At 38.3% G+C, this 21,759-nt stretch overlaps 1 protein-coding gene across 2 annotated transcripts in view; it reads right to left on the bottom strand.

Moving 5' to 3' along the window:
* The window catches only part of TBC1D31 (TBC1 domain family member 31), a 61,584-nt gene that overhangs the window by 2,403 nt on the left and 37,422 nt on the right, over positions 1 to 21,759 (bottom strand). Inside the window, exons 12-22 of one of the 2 annotated variants that reach the window (XM_030875708.2) lie at positions 20,556 to 20,689; positions 20,069 to 20,248; positions 18,842 to 19,080; positions 18,429 to 18,581; positions 17,270 to 17,405; positions 12,328 to 12,420; positions 10,282 to 10,344; positions 9,624 to 9,764; positions 8,309 to 8,503; positions 7,361 to 7,484; positions 57 to 149 (exon numbers count right to left, since the gene is read on the bottom strand). In XM_030875708.2, the coding sequence (XP_030731568.1) occupies positions 57 to 149; positions 7,361 to 7,484; positions 8,309 to 8,503; positions 9,624 to 9,764; positions 10,282 to 10,344; positions 12,328 to 12,420; positions 17,270 to 17,405; positions 18,429 to 18,581; positions 18,842 to 19,080; positions 20,069 to 20,248; positions 20,556 to 20,689 (1,551 nt within the window). The remainder of the gene's footprint in view (positions 1 to 56; positions 150 to 7,360; positions 7,485 to 8,308; positions 8,504 to 9,623; positions 9,765 to 10,281; positions 10,345 to 12,327; positions 12,421 to 17,269; positions 17,406 to 18,428; positions 18,582 to 18,841; positions 19,081 to 20,068; positions 20,249 to 20,555; positions 20,690 to 21,759) is intronic. The other variant, XM_030875709.2, reaches the window with a different exon arrangement.

The raw sequence follows: 21,759 nt of genomic DNA, 5'->3' as shown, positions 1-21,759 counted from the left end.
TTAAATATTGCTAAATCGAACATGACAGGAGACATCTTTCTTGTTTGTTGACTTACTCTGTGTCAAGGACTCCATTTCAGAAATGTCTTTTAACTGTGAGGTTCTAGGCAAACGGCCTGAGGCGACCCATTCATCTTGGCACCTGGGCACTATGTTATAAAAGTGAAAAAACAGAGAGAATGTTTGGGAGTGGATAGAAAGCCATGATTAATTCCAGACGGTCCCTAGTGAATTAAAAGTGCCAAGGATAAAAAGCCCCTTAGTTTTCTCTTCTGGGAAGAATGCTGTCACCATTCAATGGGCAAGGGAAGTACAGTTAGTGAGAATTAAGAGCTGAGCTGAAGTTTTGGTAAAGTACTTTAAAAACACCTTGAGCTAAAACAAAAAGCCAACAAACTACTGAAAAATACAGGTGTTAGTATAGAGATCCCAAACATTTGTTGGGAGAGACGATTAAATGTGATTAGCGAACCTTCCTTGAGAACACCTGTGAGCTGATCACTACCAACTTTAACCAGGCAAGGCATGATCACTATATACAGCAGACCAGAAGCAGCGACAGGCAAGTTTTGTTTTGTTTTTTTTAATATTTTAATTTTTATTATTTATTTTGGCTGGGCTGGGTCTTAGCTGCGGCACGTGGCATCTTTAGTTGCGGCATGTGGGATCTTTAGTTGCGGCATGCAGAGTCTTAGTTGCAGCACGCGGGATCTAGTTCCTGACCCGGGATGAAACCCTGCATTGGGAGCATGGAGTCTCACCCACCGGACTACCAGGGACGTCCCAAGCGATAGGCAAGTTTTACCTGGACTTATTAGAGTAGGAAGAATGGCAGTGTTCCACACCTAACCAGTGCCACCTCCTATTTTTTTTAACATCACTCCCCACTTCAAAATTTATACTCACCCTTCAGCTGTGTTTTTACTGTTTCCTAACTCCTACAGCTTTACATCCAATAAGACATCAGAGTCCTTTTGATTTTTTCATCCTAATGTCACTTAGGATGTCCCTTCCTTTCTACTCCCATCACCAGGATCCAAGCCTCCATGAGTCAGGCCCAGACTGCTCGGGTCACACTGACTCATGAAGATGATGCCTGCCTTTCACCTGGGCTCAAGAGCTTCAGCTACTGGGTTTTTGTGTGTGTGTGTGTGTTTTGTGTTTTTTAAAATTAATTAATTTTTTAACCTCTTTACTGGAGTATAATTGCTTTACAATGCTGTGTTAGTTTCTGCTTTATAACAAAGTGAATCAGCTATACATAGAGATATATCTCCATACCTCCTCCCTCTTGTGTCTGCCTTCCACTGTCCCTACCCCACCCCTCTAGGTGGTCACAAAGCATCGAGCTGATCTCCCTGTGCTATGCGGCTGCTTCCCACTAGCTATCTAGTTTACATTTGGTAGTGTATATATGTCCATGCCACTCTCTCACTTCATCCCAGCTTACCCTTCCCTCTCCCTGTGTCCTCAAGTCCATTCTCTACATCTGCATCTTTATTCCTATCCTGCCCCTAGGTTTTTCAGAACCATCTTTTTTTTTTAGATTCCATACATATGTGTTCAGCTAATGGTTTTGACTCATTGTTTTCGCTCAATGAGTCATTAAGATAATGTGACTAATTACCAAATGATTAATTTTGAACTGGTGTCAGGGAATGGAATATAAGAGGCATCTTAAAATATCTGAAGGGCTATCATGGTAGTAAGCATAATCTGCATTGCTCCAGAGAATAGCTTGTTTTTTTTTAATTGTAGTTGATTTACAATGTTGTGTTAGTTTCAGGTGTATGGAAAAGTGATTCATTTATGTATTCTTTTTCAGATTCTTTTGTATTCCAGCTTATTACAAGATACTGAATATAGTTCTCTGTGCTATACAGTAAGTCCCTGTTGTGTATCTATTTTATATATAGTAGTGTGTATCTGTTAATCCCATACTCCTAATTTATCCCTCTCCCCCTTTTCCCCTTTGGTAACCACAAGTTTGTTTTCTATGTCTGTTTGTTTCATAAATAAGTTCATTTGTATCATTTTTAAAGATTCCACATATAAGTGACATCATATGATTCATCTTTCTCTGTCTGGCTTACTTCACTTAGTATTATAATCTCTAGGTCCATCCATGTTGCAAATGGCATTATTTCATTCTTTTTTAAGGCTGAGTAGTATTCCATTGTATATATGTATTACATCTTCTTTATCCATTCATTAGTTGATGGACATTTAGGTTGCTTCCATGTCTTGGCTATTGTGAATAGTGCTGTAATGAACATTAGGGTGCATGTATTTTTTCGAATTAGAGTTTTCATCTTTTCTGGATATATGCCCAGGAGTGGAATTGCTAGGCCATATGGTAATTCTCTTTTTAGTTTTTTAAGGAACCTCCATAATGTTCTCCATAGTGGCTGCACCAATCTACATTCCCACCAACAGTGTAGGAAGGTTCCCTTTTCTCTACACCTCCAGCATTTATTTGTAGACTTTTCTGATGGCCATTCTGACCAGAGAACAGTTTTTAATGAGACGGTTTACAAAAAGAAAAGCAGGTTCAGCTTTACATAAGGAAGGAGCAACTTTTAAATAAAATACTGGCAGAAAATGGAATGAGGTAACGCGCTCACCAGCTCTATTAGTGTTCTGGCATAGGCTGGATAACCACTATTGCAATGTTGCAGAGATGATTCACATATCAGATCCTTCCAAATCTGAGATCTCACAGTTCCTTGTCTCTCATCTGTCCTGTATCCCTCCTGCCCACGGCTATTGGGGAGGATGAATTAAATGCCGTCTTGTAAATATCACACAGCCAGTGGTTCCCCCCCTTTGCTTATAGCAACGTTTCAAACACTGCTGAGCAGATCCACCTGTGAAACTTTAAAACAAAAATCTAGCTTTCCATTTTTTTAAAAAAATTATTTAATTTTGGCTGCACTGGGTCTTCGTTGCTGCGCGTGGGCTTTCTCTAGCTGTGGCAAGCGGGGGCTACTCTTGGTTGCAGTGCATGGGCTTCTTATCGCGGTGGCTTCTCTTGTTGTGGAGCACGGGCTCTAGGCACGTGGGCTTCAGTAGTTGTGGCGCACGGGCTTAGTTGCTCTGTGGCATGTGGGATCTTCCCGGACCAGGGATCAAACCCATGTCCCCTGCATTGGCAGGCGGATTCTTAACCACTGCGCCGCCAGGGAAGCCCTTTCCATTTTGTTTTAAATCTACAGAATTAAATGTGAGGTCCTGACTATGCATTTTTTTAAAAATTTGTAATGTATCAAAAGATTGCCAGTCACTGGCTAACTGTAACAAATTTGAACATATAAATAGTACAGTAAAAAGTGAGTTCTTTTTTCTATACTTTTTTGCACTACAACTTGCTTTTTTCCTTCATTTAATGTATTTATTTTAAAGCCCCAAAAGTGATTCTTATTATTTAAAATTAGTATTTATTTACTGAAGTGGTATTACCTGTACCTCACAAAATTCGAAAGGAACAAAAAGGTACAAACTAAATTTCCTTCCTTTCCCTAACCACGTTCCTTGCCCAGGAGGCAAGCCCTGTACTCTGTCTTCCGCAGGCCATTCTGCTGTGCAGCCAGGCTGGTCAACAGGATGAAGCCCACTGCTCAGCCTGAAGGTCCCCATCACCTACATGCTTCAGTGATATCTTTAACCATTCTTGTACAGAAGCTCTCTGCTCCAGCTGGCCTAACCTGAATCACCACGACAGGCAAGTCTCTGCCACTGATTCATTACTTTTAACAAGTTCTGTCTCATGCAAGGAGTTCATGGAGGCGTTTGGTTGGGGAATCCACAAAAATGATTATGGGAAAGTGCTGTGTGTGTGTGTCCGTGTATGTGCATGTTTCTGGGAGAGAGCCTCAGAGGGACCCACAGACTGTCAGTGGTTAGAAAATGGTGTAATATAACGTGAGAACTGTAACAAAATTAAAAATCGCCTGGTCTATAATCTTCTCATTTTACAAATGAGGAAACTGAAGACCAGTAAACATTTCTTAATAGGCACAAATGAAACACAAGTGGGTAAATAAACTAACCAGAGATACACAGCTTATTGACTCTGGCTAAGATTCTTTAAACTCTGTCTTCGTTTACCATGAGGCTGGAACCAGAACCTGGTGTTCCCGACATCCAGCCTGGGCTCCTGCACCACACCATGAAATCCTCCCTCCCTGAAATGTCCTCCAATTGCTCTAAGCTCTTCCCTTTCTTCAAGGCCCAGTCGCTTTAAAACCTGGTCCAGTGGCCCTACCTGGCAACCAGCATTTACGAATGTCATTAAAAAAATGTTTCACTGAGGTAATTCACATACCACAGAATTCACCCCTTTCAAGGGTACAGTTCAGTGTTTTTAGTATACTTAGAGTTGTATAATCATCACCACTAATTCTAGAACATTTTCATCATCCCCCAAATAAACGTCTTACCCACTAGTGGCCCACTCCCCTACCCCTCCCACCCACAAACCACTAACCCCCTTCTGCCTCTACAGGTTTGCCTATTCTGGGCATTTCATGAATAGAATCATATTAACATGTGGCCTTTTGGTCTAGCTGCTTTAACTTAGCATAAGGTTTTCAAGGTTCATCCATTTTGTAGCATGAATCAGTAGTTAATTCCTTTTTATCACTAAATAAGATTCCATTGTGTGGCTATACCATGTTTTGTTTATCCACTCCTCATTTGATGGGTGTTTGCGTTGTTTCTACTTTTGGGCTATTATGAATAATGATGCTGTGAGCATTCAATGTACAAGTTTTTGTAGGGATATGTTTTCAGTTCTCTTGGGTATATACCTAGGAGTGGAACTGCTGGGTCATACAGTCTCTCTACATTTAACCTTTTGAGGAACTGAGAGACTGTTTCCCAAAGTGGCTGTACCACGTCACATTCCCACCAGCACTGTTCCAATTCCTCTGATCCTTGCCCCCACTTGTTAATGGATTACATCCATGCTACTGATCATGAAGTTGTATCTCACTGTATATCTATTTTTAATTTGAATGTTTTCTCATGTGGTTTTGATTTGTATTTCCCTAATGACTAATTTAAGCTGAACATCTTTTCATACGTGTATTGGTCATTGTATATCTTCTCTGGAGAACTGTCTGTTCAAATCCTTTGCCCATTAAAAATCTGGACTAATATTTGATAAGACATCACTCGCTATTCAGTTTAAGTTTATGGGCCCAGGATTTTAGAAGCAGTGAGGGTCATCCACATTGTCCAGAAGGTTCTATTTTGGGGGGAACAATAAGAATTCCCCCCCATTGCTAATAAAGATTGACACTAGGCACAAATGTAAATAAACGATCGTCGTTAGCACACTCACCTGCTTCCTACTTCCTGGTGCCTCGCTTCTAGGCTCTGAGTGACAAACCAATGCTGAGCACTTGCAGTCAACATGCCGTTCTCCTAATTACAGCTGATTAGCCTCCAGTTTTAGGATTAAGTGACGCTGATTTAATCTATACACCCTGATTAAGGCGATGATCAAATCCTTACACATTTGCCTTTTGAAAAATGAATGATTATTAACCAAACTATCTCTCACTGGTGAAATTTAGCAATGTCGAAAAAGCGTAGGTGGCCTGGGAGGAAGGCACCCTGGAGGCGGAAGGGCCACATGTAGGAAGACTACGGACGCAGGGAGCTTTTTGCAGTCTCTTTCCTTTTCCATTTCTAAATTCGTAGGTTCTCCAAGTCTCAAATTTCTTTTCTTTCTAATGTTGGGGTAAGTGTGACAGGGTTAGGGAGAAGTGGCAGCTCCAGTGGTTTGTGCCTTTTAATTTGTGACATTCTGCTCCCCACTTCCCCCGAGGGCTCCGGGCGCTATTTGGGACCTAAACCCAAAAGCGTGAGAGGTGATGAGGGGTTTCAAAAGCAGCCTAATTAAATGATGATAGCATCTAACCTCTATTTTTGCTTTTCAATCTGTGCACTACAAAAGTAATGACAAAGGTAATGCACAGAGCAGCATTAGTCATAAAAGCCCAAAAGCGGACACAACCCAAATGTCTATCAATTGATGAGTGGATAAATAAAATGTGGAATACTCATACAATGGAATATTATTCTGCATTAAAAAGGAGTGAAGTACGGATCATGGTTGAACCTCAAAACATTATGCTAGTGAAAGAAGTCAGACACAAAGGACCATGCAGCATATGATTCCATGTATATGAAATTTCCTGAATAGGCACATCTCCAGAAACGGGTAGGTTAGTGGTTGCCAAGGGCTGGGGGGAGTAGCAGGAAATGAGGACTGACTGCAAATGGCCATGGGGTGTATTTGGGGCTGTGAAAATGTTCTAAAATCGATCGTGGTGATGGCTGCACAACTCTGAATATATTTTTTAATATATGGTAATATAATATATGGTAATACAATACTGTTGAATTGTACATTTTTAATAGGTGAATGGTATGGCATGTGAATTACACATCAGTAAGGCTGTTATTTTAAAAAGTAATACATAAACATTTTATAAAAGACTGAAACGATACAAGATATAGTAAGACAGAAGTTCCCTGTAAAGGTACTCTATTTTAGAATTTTAAATTTATTATTATTATTATTTTGGCCGTGCCATGGGGCTTGTGGGATCTTAGTTCCCCAACCAGGGATTGAACCCGGACCACGGCAGTGAAAGCGCTGAGTCCTAACCACTGGATTGCCAGGGAATTTCCAAGAATTTTAAATTAAAAGTTTGATTTTTCATTGAATGCCACTGGTAAGCCTTGCACCAAAACCTAATGTTTGATTAGATCCTATAATAAGTTTCCTTGTGTTACTTTAATAAACTGTTGTTCTGAGGACCAGCTATTGGCAAAGCACACATTTTTACTAAAATTAACTAGAAATAGCACTTTGGGAACAAATCATAGTCTAGTACATTAACGGGATGCCAAGGACCGTGGAATAAAACAATTCTACAGGATGGCTGAGAAATTTTTCTTAATTGGAGCTTTTTTTTTTTTTTGCAGTAAGTGGGCCTCTCACTGTTGTGGCCTCTCCCGCTGCGGAGCACAGGCTCTGGACGCGCAGGCCCAGCGGCCATGGCTCACGGGCCCAGCCGCTCCGTGGCATGTGGGATCTTCCCGGACCGGGGCACAAACCCGTGTCCCCTGCATCGGCAGGCGGACTCTCAACCACTGCGCCACCAGGGAAGCCCGCTTTTTTTTTTTTTAAACAGCCCCACCTCCTCATCCCACCCTTTTAACTGAGCAATAACTTGACTAAAAGTGCCAAAATACATCTCAGGGATTTATCCATGATGAGAGACCACAGTAAATGAATGAAGGTGTTAACACCATGAAGGGAGAGAGAAGCATTCACGATGCTCACCTTTATGACATGGATGTTGAGCGTGTATCTCATTCTCCAGGAACCACCTTCTAGAGGCATCTGAAGGAGCAGCAGCTTTCTTTTCTGATTTCAAATGAAAGTCCTGTTCTTCAGCTTCCTCCCACTAAATACAAATAAATGAAAAAAAAATCACATAAATTTGTGCTAATGCAAGTTCCTACAGTGAAGTAGCCCCTTTTGTCTCCTCTACTTTATATTTCCAAGGCACGTAGGATTTATTTGGTATTAGGGAATCTGGGTGCCTGTCTTGGCTCAAGGCTGTTGAAGAACCTTGAAAGCAGAGGCACTTCTGACGTCCCTACTATTCAATTCCTCAGAGTGCCATATGGGTCCCAACTGTCACTGAAATAATTCATTTCAATACATTTCAGATCTCAAACCTTATGGGATTGAGTTTTTAAAATTAATGGATGGAAAGGTATCCATGAGAATGAAAGACATGCTCCAGGAAATAGTGCAGAAAGGTTGAAGGGGGCAGTTTTTCTGATGACCTTGGAGCCAGGATACCAACCGTGGACTGCCCACCTCCAGACTTTTCATGTGAAAAAGAAAAATACTTCTATCTTGCTTATAGTTACTGTTATTTTGGTTTTTGTTACTAATAGCTACATATAATTCCTAACTGTTCAAAGTCTTTTACGTTGCTAGTATAAAAAATTAGGTAAATTAAAGTAGTGATATTATACAATCAGCTAGAACAAATCCACGAGGTTGGGAAGTTGAGACACTAATGTAACTGAGAAAGACACTTAGTCATTCTTAGGTGGCATCAACATTGGACTTCTCTGAGCACTACGTATTAAAATTAGATCATCTTTAAGATCGTTTCAAACACACATTATGTGGTTTGATGCTATTGCCATTTGATTATGTACTATTTCAAGATTTAAATGATTAATAACAAGAAGTTTATAACACCATTCTTACCTTTTTAGCTTCCCCCTCCATCACTGCATTTAATACTTCCATTTCTTTCTTTCTGTTTTTCCGAAGCAGTTTGGCTACTTCCTGGTAACATTCATTTCGGTGTAGATCGTCGCATCTTTGTTTATGTAAAGCTTGAATTCGCCAGTCAGTATTTAGACATGCTTGTTCAGCTTTTGCCAAATTTTCTTCAATTAACTAAGAACAATTTGTAAATTTCAGAAACAAGTTTAGACTACATAAAATACGGTATGTCCATTCAACATATCCAAGCGTCCAGGACAGATGTTCACAACCCTGGTTGCATATTAGAATCACCTCAGTGTTTAAAACAAACTGATGTCCAGGCTCCACCACGTGTTTAAAACAAACTGATGTCCAGGCTCCACCACAAACCAACTAAATCAATCTCTTTATCAGCTGGATATTGGTACTTCTAGAAAGCTCTTCAAGTGGTTCTAATGTATAGCCAAGGTTGAGAACTTCTAGGCTAAGGGATGGGTGGAATTAAACAATTCCTATGTTTCAGTCCTTTGAAAAGGAGTCAGAAGAACCTATTTTTACAGACTGGACAAAAGCCTATAAGGACAAAAAAGGGGGGAGGGGATATTCTGGGGGGGGGGAAGCCAAGGGACAGAACAGAAGGTAGGGAAATCTTACACCATTCCTGGCTTTTGGAACAGGGCCAGGCCCTGCCACAGACCCACTTACCATTTCGTTAAAGGGATAATTGACAAAGTTCTATGCTGAAGCCCTCAAATTCTATTTCCATTCATTTAAGCCAGCATTTCTGAAAGGATACTCTGCAAGAAATTCTATAAGATAAGTTTAAGAAACTTTCTTAAAGATTCACAATGTGCCATATCCTCAAACCTGGCATGGAAATACCTAACTTTAAGACAGCGTTTTCAATACGTGTCATCCCCATTTTATTTAATACTAGTTATTGATATTCTACAGAATACACTTTGGAAACGCTGGCTTATATACCAGGCAGAGACCTGATGTTTTGCAACTAATCCACTCAGGGATAATTTCGGAGACTTAACAATGGAGGGCACTAAAAGTTATAAAGTTATTCCCTATGTATTTTCTTCCAAGTCTTGAAATTCTCTAAGAGTATAAAAGACACATGTATATGGCTGTCAGTGAAGTAAGTAGCCTCTAAATAAAATAATGTGAATTTCTAGGAACTGTGATAACTGAAGCAAAGAAACAAATTAACTTTATAGAGTTCATTATTAAATTCCTTCTTTTAAAAGAATGGCAGATGGTAATTCCTCCTTCTATAGATACACTAAATTCATCATATTTTTACCTTCTGAGTGTTTTGGTTCTGAGTTTGATCTGTTCCTATCGGTCTATGAAACATGTGATCTTCAAGATCCACTTTTCGTTTATTGGCGTCTGCATCTTCTCTCATTTCTTTTGCAATAGCTTCTTGATTTCTAGTGAGATTCTGTTAAAGAAATCATTTTAAAAAAATCACCAATCCATAAAATAATGATGTTAGGACAAAAAACGTCTTTGCTCTTTTTCAGAATACCAAAACTGTAATCATCTAATTTTCAAAGTAAAGCAAACAGTGGTGACATCAGTGGAAATAAGAGTAAGGACCTCTGAAAATTCTCTCATCTATAAAAGCACTGAGATCACTGGCAAAACAAACTTTTTTCAGAACTCTGGAAATAAACTGAAGGCTTACAGCAATCTGGGGAGCATTTATTCATAAAAATGGCTGAATCTTAGTAAGAAAGACGAACTTTATGGCATTTTAAACTTGCATTATTCCTATTCCTATTCCAGCCACCCCTAAGCTCTGCCATTAGCTTTGAAAATCATTAGCCTGGCAGCTAATGGAGGGGACAAAATGGAATTGAGGTCCTTGTAACTCCCATTCCCAGAGAACTGTCACCATCTGACTTGGAAGACCCCACTTTCAAGGCTGTTTTTATTTGACCTGACTCATAACTCACCTGTAGCCTTTTCCCTGGGGATGTCTGCTGAAAACCATCAGGGGAAACTGTTGAACGTCGTGACTGCCCAAGGCAGTGGGTCACAGAGCAAACAACAGGCCAATCAAAAAGCTTTGTAGGAAAAGCTGGGGAATCAGATACCTATAGGGGGCTCTGAAATGCTCCAACAGATTCCAGGGACTTCAGAAGGCCGTGTGCATGTGTACAATGTGCGCGTGCCAAGGGCTGTGTGAATGCTCAGACCTGAGAAGGTCCTAAGCGCTCAGCTCTGGTGAACTGAGGTTTTGCAAAATCAGGAAGTGAAATCTAAGAGAGTTGTAAACTATCTAACTTGAGTGTTGAAAGTGTGCCCGAAAATGATGCACACGGTGCCTCTCGGCAAAGCCTAGAGGCTTTCTGGTTCAAGGGATCTAAGGAAATCTCTGTCTCGTCACCAGGCTACCTGAGTAGAGACTTCAGTGGCTACGCATGACAAAGAATACTTTACAGAATAATTCAGAAAAGTCACTAAGCAAAGAAACAACAAGAAACCCTTAGGAGAGAAAAGAATGTGATTTCCAGAAATGTCCTCTTCCTTAAAATAGCTAGTTTTCAACAAAAAATTACACGATATAACAAAAACCAAGAAAGTATGGCCCTACATGCTTTAAACAGACATTAACCACATGATCTCCGAAGAAGATATAAAAACGGACAATGAACATATGAAAAGGTGCTTGATATTAGTCAACAGGTAAACAACAAATGCTAATTGAGGAACATTCTACAATCTATCTGGCCTATATACTTCAAAAGTATAAGTGTCATAAAATATAAAGACAAGACTCAGGAGTGGTTCCGACTGAGAGGAGAATAAAGAGACATGACAACTGAAACAAATGGAGTAGCTTAGATTTTCTTTTGCTATAAAAGACATGTTTAGGACAACTGATAAGATGTGAATATGGTTTATACAACAGATAATAATATGTTAATGTGCTGATTTTGATCACTGTAGTGTGATTATGTAATAAGGATTCCTTGTAGAAAATATACAATGAAGTATTCAGGGGTAAAAGAGCATAATGTCTGCAACTCAAACAGCTCAGGAAAAAAAACGTGTGTGTGTACAGACAGAAAGAGAAGGATAATGCAAACTTAGCAAAATGTTAATATTTGAGAATCTGAGAGAAAAACACTTTGAAATTTTTAGTATTTTCTTGCAAAATTCCTGTTAATTCTGAAATCATGCCCCCGGTGCCACCACTCCACCTCCCCCGCAGAAAAGATAGTAAAAAATAACCTCAAGCTTAGTTCAAATGAATGAATTGTAATTCAGAATCGCAGGAGACCCAGTGTAAATTCCTGGGGCTCGGATTTAGAAAAAGTTCAGTGTAGAAACGTAAAGTGTTGTAGTTATGAATGGATGCTATGTTTTAAATCTTATTTAATGTGAGCAACAAACAATCATATGCACGTTACCTGTTACGTATTTGTAGTTATCGCTAATTTCGAACTCAGTCTGACTTTAAGAGGACTGAAGGAAGTGAAAACGTGGTTTCAACATTAAATAAATGAGTAACATAATGCTTTTCCCCAACAAAAAATATCTACAGCAGTAAGAAAGTTTCCAGTGTCTTGGAAACTGAATTATACGTGCTAAAGTAGGTCCTTGCTAATTTGATTCCAGAAGATTCAAATTTCGAGTGCTTTACAGCTCTTACCTGACTTACCTGGTAGGATCCTTGTGAAGTACTGGGGTAATTCTGCAGTCACTATTACACAGATATGAGGAAACTTAGTAAGTTAGTAAAAGATCCTGAGGCAAAATCTGGGGCTTACATCTGGTGCTTCAGACACTAGACTAAGTTGTTAAGAGAAACATGAATTAAAGAATTACAACAAACTGTGCATTCAGACATTCTGGCTACCTTACAATCCTGGATAACACTATGCTCTTCTTGAAAAACAAAATATAAAATGAACATTAAAAAACCTTGAATAAACTGTCTAAAAAGAGTTCGTACAAACTCTGCTTTTCTTCTATTGGAAGTTGTTGATTTCTACCTTCTCGTGAAGGCTCTTTTGTGATCCGAGTTCCAGACGTCTCACTTCTAGGTCTTTGGCTGTGGCAACAATGTCTCGATCTCTCATACGTACCTACGGCCAAATAACAGACTGTCAATACCAAAAACAATTTACATAAATATTTTTTGTTTAATAGATGAAGTAATCTTGTGATATGAACAACCCGCTAAATGCATTTAAAATAAGAGGTATTGGGTTTTTGAAACGAGAGTAATTGCCAATCTATTAACATTCACTGTGGAATCTAGAAATAACGTCTGAGTTAAAGTTAAGCATAATTTTCTAAAAAAGAAAACACAATTACCATATGCTCATCTGCCCAGACTGGGGGAACAGATGGCAGCTCTTTCCATATTACATTAGCCATATTATGAGTTAGAAAAACTTGAGCAATTTCAATTCACAGTGGATAAAAATATAAAATGTTTAATCTTATTCGATATAACATTTATTTAATGTTCTTTTTGATTAAACTTCTATACTTTTCTAAATTCGGTTTGGCAACTAGTAATTTCAAGTTAAAATTTACTGTGGACTGTTCAGCCTGTATGTGCCCTGCTTGGACTTAGCCAATTTAAAGTTCACCTTTCTCGAAATCTGATTCCTTGGGAGCTTTTCAGTCCTATACACTAGAGGATTTGGATCAGGAACTCATAGAGACTCCTGGGAACTGTCTTAAATACTTGGCTGCCTAAAATGCTCATCCTTTAGGAGTGAGAATAACATGATATGTGTTTCAGAACAAAACAAAACAAACTATAACCCATGAGGCATCTAACCTAATCATTTCATCCAACCAGTAAACGGTTAATGATTGCATGACTACTTACACGCATAAGGCAAAGTGTTAGATATTGTAGACAAACTATCGAATACATATAACCAGAGAAACAAACAGTAAAAATGAGAGTATAGTGGGATGTGCAAGGACATGCATCCAAGGAGTAGAAAAACCACGGACGGAAAACCAGTTCACCTTAAAGAGGTTCCTGAGAAAGCAGTTAGCTCAGAGGTAGGGAGACTTGAGTTGATGAGGCAAGAGTAGTTGTAATGCTAAGAGGTGGAGGAGACGTTTGGCATAGCAAATAATGCTTTTTAGGAATTTCAATTACAGAAGCTCTTTTGCTCATGAATTTTCAGAGATACAAACAGCTATGTACCAGAGCAAAACAGATCAACTTTGCTTGCTACTAACAGATGTCTGTGTCACTTGTACGTGTCACTTTGGACTCAAGCTGCCTTTCCTGCTGGTGCCTGAACGGTGAGTAGAGAAGCTTCTGCTATTTAGCAGGGTCAGAGCTCACTATCAGACCAGGGAGATGGAAGGGCAGGAGGCTGGAATGGGAGGCAGAGGCCAGATCGTGCCATTGAAAGGACTTGACAGGATTCTTTCACCAAAAAAACCCCCTTCCACTATCTCAAAGGGGTTTGGAATAAAGAGATCAGAGTTCTAAGCCTGTATTACTTTTGGGGAAGAACATAGATTTTCTAGAATAATGAATTACCAACCTCATTTACTAGACGAGATAGTTAAAAGAAATCATGGATTTTAAAAACCAACTTAAAGTTAATTGGCTTTAAACAAAACAAAGTATTATCTCATGCTATAAAAAGAGATAATAGATTATTAATATAGATGAATGAAAATCTTAAGAAAAATTTAAATATTTACTACTTTATCAAAAGCAAGTTTGAAACTCCTTAATTAGTTTACAAATTCAACGCAATCCTAATAAAAATTCCAATAGGATGGGAGGATTCAGAGAGAGAGAGAGAGGGAGAGATAAAATTTTCAAAGTCTATTTGAAACGATAAACATTTGAGAATACTGAAGAAAACTCTTTTTTTTTTTCGCGGTACGCCGGCCTCTCACTGTTGTGGCCTCTCCCGTTGCGGAGCACAGGCTCCGGATGCGCAGGCCCAGCGGCCATGGCTCACGGGCCCAGCCGCTCCGCGGCATGTGGGATCTTCCCGGACCAGGGCACGAACCCATGTCCACCTGCATCGGCAGGCGGACTCTCAACCACCGCGCCACCAGGGAAGCCCCCAAGAAAACCCTTTAAAAGGCACACTAATTATGGCAATTAGGCCTACTAATTAGTAAAACATTACACAGGTGTTATTCACACAGTGTGGTACTGGCTTAGGAATAGACAGCAAAGGAGGAGATCAAGTTTATAAGGGAACTGAACATTTAATAACCATCAGCTGGCAAAATGACTTCGCTAATATTCAACAAATGCTGCTGGGAAAATTGAAAGAAGTAAGCTTGGTTCCTAACTCATTCCTTACATTCAATTTTCAGCACATCAGGGGCTGGCAAACTTTTCCTGTAAAGGGTCTCAGAGTTAAATACTTTAGGCTTTGTGGGACATCGTTTGTGTCAGCTATTCACCTCTGCTGTTGTAGTGCGAAAGCAGCCAAAGAAATATGTAAACAAATAAGTGTGATCGTTTTCCAATAAAACTGTATTTATGGTCACTGAAATTTGAATTTCATGTTTTAAAAATTTAATATAATTTTCATGTCATGAATTATTATTCTTTGATTCCGATTTTTTTTAACTAGTGAAAATGTTAAAACCATTGTAACTCACGAGCCTTAACAAAACAGGTGGTGGGTCAGACTTGCTGGCACACAATAATCTGCTGACTCTTAGGGACTTCCCTGTGGCGCAGTGGTGAAGAATCTGCCTGCCAATGAAGGGGACATGGGTTCGAGCCCTGGTCCGGGAAGATCCCACATGCCGCGGAGCAACTAAGCCTGTGCGCCACAACTACTGAGCCCACGCTCTACAGCCCGCGAGCCACAACTACTGAGCTCGCATGCCACAACTACTGAGGCCTGCGCGCCTAGAGCCCATGCTCCACAACAAAAGAAGCCACCGCAATGAGAAGCCCGCGAACCTCAATGAAGAGTAGCCCCCGCTCGCCACAACTAGAGGAAGCCCGCACGCAGCAACAAAGACCCAACGCAGCCATAAATAAATAAATAATTAAATAATTAAAAAGATAATCAAAGATTTAAAAAAACAACAGAAAACTACAGAACTAGAAGAAAATAGGCATAAGTGGTAATATAACCTTAAATGGGAAGGTTAATAAACATGACAGAAAACCTAGAAGTCATAAAAAACTAATGAAGTTGGTTATCCAAAAATTAAAATATTTTACATAATGAAAAAAAGACACTGCAAACATTCTTAAGAGTCAAGAAACACAGACCGAGCAAAACATTCTCAACAGACAAAAGGATTAATGCCCTGACTCTATGCTGTGAGGCAAGCACTATAGCCACATATAACTGCTGAGTCACTTAAAATGTGATTAGCCCCAATTGAGGTGTGCTACAAGTATAAACTATTAGATTTCGAATACTTCATACAAACAAAAGGTAAAACATCTCAATGACAATGTTTACTAATGACATACTGCAAAGATAATTTCAGATATACTGAGTTAAATATTATTAAAATTAATTTCACCTGTTTCTTCTTACTTTTTAATGTGGCCATTAGAAAACTTAAAATTACCCATGTGGCTCACATCATATTTCTATTGGACACTGTTGCCCCAAATGATAAAAGAGCCTGTGTAAATTGGTAAGAAAAAGAGTAACTTGGTAGAAAAATGGAAAAACGATTTAGATATGCAATTTTTAGTTCTACAAACGAAGATAAATAAATGAAGAGACTGGGCTTCCCTGGTGGCGCAGTGGTTGAGAGTCCGCCTGCCGATACAGGGGACACGGGTTCGTGCCCCGGTCTGGGAAGATCCCACATGCCGCGGAGCGGCTAGGCCCGTGAGCCATGGCCGCTGAGCCTGCGCGTCTGGAGCCTGTGCTCCGCAACGGGAGAGGCCGCAGCGGTGAGAGGCCCGCGTACCGCCCGAAAAAGTAAATATAAATAAATAAAGAGACAGGTAACATCATTAGCACAAAAAACAAAACCGTTTTTCACCTATCACCTATCAGACTGGCAAATATTAAGACTGATGCACTCCAAATTAACTAGGGTATCGGTACTCTTATATTCTCTTTTTTTTTTTTTTTTTGCGGTACGCGGGCCTCCCACCGCCGCGGCCTCTCCCGCCGCAGAGCACAGGCTCTGAATGCGCAGGCCCAGCGGCCATGGCCCACGGGCCCAGCCACTCCGCAGCACACGGGATCCTCCCGGACCGGGGCACGAACCCGCATCGCCCGCATCGGCAGGCGGACCCCCAACCACTGCGCCACCAGGGAAGCCCGTACTCTTATATTCTTAAAATACCTAAGTGGATTCATTTTTGGAGGACAATCTGGCATACCTTGGAATTTATTCAACAAAAATATGTGTGCAACTACTCAAAGATTTGTACCGAGAATGCACAATCTAGCAGTGTTTTGTACAGCAGAATACTGCAAACAACCTAAATGTCCAACAGCAAAGGATTAGTTAAGTAAACTATGACATGTCCATATAATGGAATACTATGCAACCATAAAAAAGAAAGATATATAGCCATTTTAAAATAATTTATCTCTGGGGATGAAATGAGAGAAGAGTGGAGAAGGTCCATTTTAACTCCATATATTTTATAATGGAGATCTTTCTAGACTGGCGATGTGTAAATTTTTATATTAAAAAGGAGCATTTCCCTTACTTCACAATTAACTTCATGCTTAATTGATACTTCTCTAAAAGAGACAGTCATCAAGGACACTCGTCAACCTGACCCATTTTCCTGGCATTTCTAAAACATTTAACCATTAATGAAATATAAAAGAGAATAAGAATAGCTGAGGGCAGGGCAGAATTACATAAAACTAAAGGGGCTATTTAGTATCCCTTGTGAACTCTAGGAATATTATTTAACTTGAAGGTGTTCGTTACATTTAAGTAAGAGTTAATGGAGATAATGTATGAGAACTAAGAATAATAAACCTTTCTCTCAATTTCATCATCCAGTCTTCTTAGCTCCATTTCACGCTGTTCTTGCTGAAGCTGCAGAAGACGCCTTCTTGCAGCATCTTGTAAGTGCACTTCCTTTACTTTCAACTCTCTTTTCACAGCAGCTAGTCTTAAACACAAAATACATCAAGAGGAATAAATAAAATCATTTCCCAATATATATTTAAATGGAAAAATACTATGTTTCACAACAATGAAAGGCCTGCCACCTATTTTGGTCTGCTTTCCCAATTCAACTGGTGCTATCATAACATGGGTTTTTATAATATATAAATGAAAACGCTCAATTACAAAATAAGCCTGCATTCATGAAAGTGACAAGTCCACATGCAATTGGCTATTTCTTCATACTCAGAAATTCTCTTTAACAGGTCTACTACTCAGATCACCTCAATACAATTAATATCCTTTATCTGAGAAAAGGCGGCCCCCAAATACTCCAATGTTACCAAAGATTATGTATGCTTATTCTTTTAGAATTTTAGAACGCTGATGGCTCAGTTCAGTAATTTTTTTAAATTCACACCAGAAATCTGTTTCATAGTCCTATCCAAAAATAAGAATCAACAAACACTTACAGAAGTGATTTTCCCAACAATTAGCCTTAATCTCAATGCTTATCCCATGATCTTAACTAATTTAAACATTTTGCCTTATTAATGTATTATTGAATAAGCATTTAATACTTCTTTCCCTGTCCTCCAAAGTATGAAATGTACAATGAGACAATCATTTTATGTTTCATTTTCAGGTCACACAGATATGTTTAAAACACAATTTAAAAAATTATACTCCACTAAAGATGATTTACCCAGCATTGTGTTGCAAGGCATTTCTGCCCACCGTAAAAGGTACCTTAGATCTTGTATTACTTCTGAATAATCAGAGCAAGTTATATTATACTCAGTATAGCTTCAGAATTACAGTTTACTATATGCCAATTTTTTGAAAAATGTATTATAATTTCTTTTTATTAGCTTAAACATTTGCTTAATGGAAATAGCAGAGCTGGGTAATACTATACAAAGTGAAACTGTATATAATTATATATAATTTCATAATAATGAAAGAAAGAAATAAAAATTATTAAAATAACTCAGATGTCCAGCTTTTTTCAAAGTGTTAAACATACTTTTGTCTTTGCTGTATCATCATCTCCTCCTCTTGTAAGGGCGTTTCTCTCCTTGTTTCTTCAGCTTTACGAAGCGGTTCCTGTTTTTGGTACCAAGCTTCATCTTCAACTCTTTGCTGGTCTAGTTCAGCTTGCATGTCTTCAACTGCCTGCCTAGAGTAGATAATATTTATTATTATAACAAAACGCAAATAAGAAAACTGAGTAATTTAAGTCCAAGAACGAACAAAACACAAAATGTATGCCTGATTAACATGTAACTGTTTTACTTCCATATGCAAGAATACCTTTAAAGATATTTCCATCCTTCAAACTCTGATTTTATACAACTTAATAATTTACATGTCTTTTTCACAAAAATTTTGTTTATAATAGATTTTGTTTTTATCAAAGAACAACCGTTGCATGATTACCTCTCTCTTAAGTAATCCAGTTCATCATCCCTTATTCTTATTCTTTCTCGTTCCTGTGTCTGACGGTCCACAATAAACTTTGGATATTGATTAAATACTGGGTATTGCCCTTTTGTCAGTGCCACAAAAACATCAAGCATGCTGTCTGGATGAATATCAGTGGGCGTGGTATCCATGAGACGATAAACTTCTCTAATTACAGCACTTATATCCAGGTTATTCCGATGGTGAAAAAAATACTGTAAGAAAACTTGGTGTTTAAATTGAGATTGACCTAGTAAAGCAATTAAGGTAGAACTAAAACGAGTTTAAACATGTAAATGTGAATTTATCTTTAAGAGGATTTTTTTTTTTTGCAAATTCACTGAAGAGTTTCATAACCCAAGTTTTAAAATGAAGATCCAGTTTCATATTTAAAAAAATAAATTTATACAACCATATTATGAAATTTTGAAATAAAACTTTTAAAATGTTAACTCAAAATGAAGGCTTCCTTCATAATAGAAGACTGCTTCAACAACGAAATAAATTCTTCTACTGCAATTTTTTTCTTCAAAATCCGAAATAGGTAAATTCAAAACTAAATTAGCCTTTGAAAATAACCTTGATTTTTAAAAAATATCTGACATGTTTCCACATTATCTTGTTCTGCTGGCAGGTCCAAATTCTAGTAAATACACACACATACATACATGTATGTACGCATCTTGTGATCATGAAGTAAAAAGAGAGTTTAATTTGATAGGAACCACAAAATAAGTAACAAACAAACAAAACCAACTTAACTTATCCTGTTACCAAAAGAACCTCTCCCTTCAAAAACTACCTCTAATGCTTTCTTTCAGCCACTGGCCTCAAAATTCTCAGTTACCATTCTGCATGTGTAATAAGCATCTAGATTATCCCAGACCAGCTGGGTCACTGATAAAATCATGCACAGAATAAACAACGACCCAATTGTTAAACATCCTTTAAACAGGCAAAAAGCACAAAACTCCAATATTATCATGATTCTTCTCTGAAGCTATGATTTTAGGACTAGTAGTCAAGCTATGACTGACTACAGCTATGTAAGGGCCAGCACGCAGTGGTATAACTTATTCTCCGCTATATTCTTAACCACCTGGCACCAGTACCTGACATATAGTAGGTACTCAATAAATACGTGGATTTTTAACTGAAATAAATGAAATTTGAGTACCACTACTTAAGAACAAGGATATGTACCTCAAAATCATCTTTAAGATTACAGTTGAGCAAAGGAGCTCTAGAACATATGTTGTAGGCCACAACAGTCATCAGGAGGAATGAAGGATGGTTGGAAAAGACATTATCAAATAATTTTAGCCACTCCTCTCTGGTCAGTACTTCTGAGAACACAGTTTCAAGAAGAGGCCATGCATACAGCTAAAATAAATAAGAAAAAATGTATTATTTCTTGAGGGAAAAGTCATAACAGCCATTGCTAATATACTCATTTGGTTTATAAAATCATTATATTAAGAACATAACTATGAAAAGAACTACTCTAATTTTGGCTCTTCTTTACAGACTTTCAGGAAAGCAGTTTAATGAAGAAAAAAGTGGAATACTATTAAAAGCATAACGGTAGTATGTTTATTATATTCTTTCAAGAAAATACTGTCTTATTTATACCAGAACCAATGTTAGCTTCCAAAATAAGTTGTTATTCTAAAAACCTTACATTTCTTACCTGGGAAGTTATATCATGATTTATGAAGTGTTGCAGGAGTTCCTTGTCATGAAATGCCAAAACATTTTCTATCATACTAAGAATATTGATAGGAGGATTAGGAAAATATTCAAACCAGTGTTGACACCAATTGACTATGAAGAAAAAAATTGAAAATTTACCTTTACCTTTCTATATCATCAAAGAGCTTTGCAGTTCTTAAATGTATCCACTCTTTATATCCTCAACATGCCCATTAATAAGGAAAACATAACCCTTTAAATTCTAGAACAATAGATTTTAAAACTCCATCATGTTACTGCGGTATTTTAGGTTTATAGAATATTCCCGTTTCTTCAGAGCAGTCAATGAGAAAGTGTCAACTGAAACAAACAAACCTTCCCAAAGTATTCCTGATGGTAGCTATAAGGCTCTGTTTCCTGCTGGCTTGTGTGCTGCATGTATTTAGATTTCTCCTGGCTAACAAAATGACCCTCTCCTAAAAAAGGTCCCTATTTAAGTCTTCGATAAAATGTGATCAATGTTAAATGGCAATCTCCTCAAATCTACTAAAATTCATTCCTAATTAAAGAGTCCCATTTCTAGGAAAAGAGTGTTCTATAGGTATGGTAACAGGGAGTCACCAGGACTGGTTTGAAATCTAACTGATCAATGACAACTTGTTTCAGTAAACTTGACTTTGAAAACCAACCAATCAGTGACAGCTGCAGCAGTGTCCTCTGAAAGTCAGCCAATAGAAAGGAGAATCCGTTCCACTGAAGAGGCTTCTAAGGCTGACTTTAACTCACTCTCACTTAGTAACCAGCACAACCCCCAAAACATTCTTTTCCAAAAACCCTAGGAAGATGATCAGTTTCACTGCTCAATGAACCTATGTCTAACCACCACAACTTGCCATAATTATTAAATTCAGATTTTTTATTTTAAATACTGAGCTGGGGTTTCATGTTTTGACGATAAGATCTTTCTCAAATTAGCAAATGGTCTGATCAGAATATTGGATTACACATGGTTTATTCCATTATTTCATTTATTAGTTAAGTATTTAGATTTGAGTTAATATTTAAGTCATAAATAAAATCTTGCAAAAACTAAGCTTTAAAAGAAACATTTCAGCTTCTTTAACTGCTGCTCTTAATACGTTAACTTTAACAGAAAAATCCAACCTCTCCTAAGTAAGTACCTATGATGTCCCAGACACTGC

The sequence above is a fragment of the Globicephala melas genome, chromosome 17 (genome assembly GCF_963455315.2).
Source record: "Globicephala melas chromosome 17, mGloMel1.2, whole genome shotgun sequence".
NCBI lineage: Eukaryota > Metazoa > Chordata > Mammalia > Artiodactyla > Delphinidae > Globicephala > Globicephala melas.
This window is presented reverse-complemented; position numbering and strand designations above follow the sequence as displayed.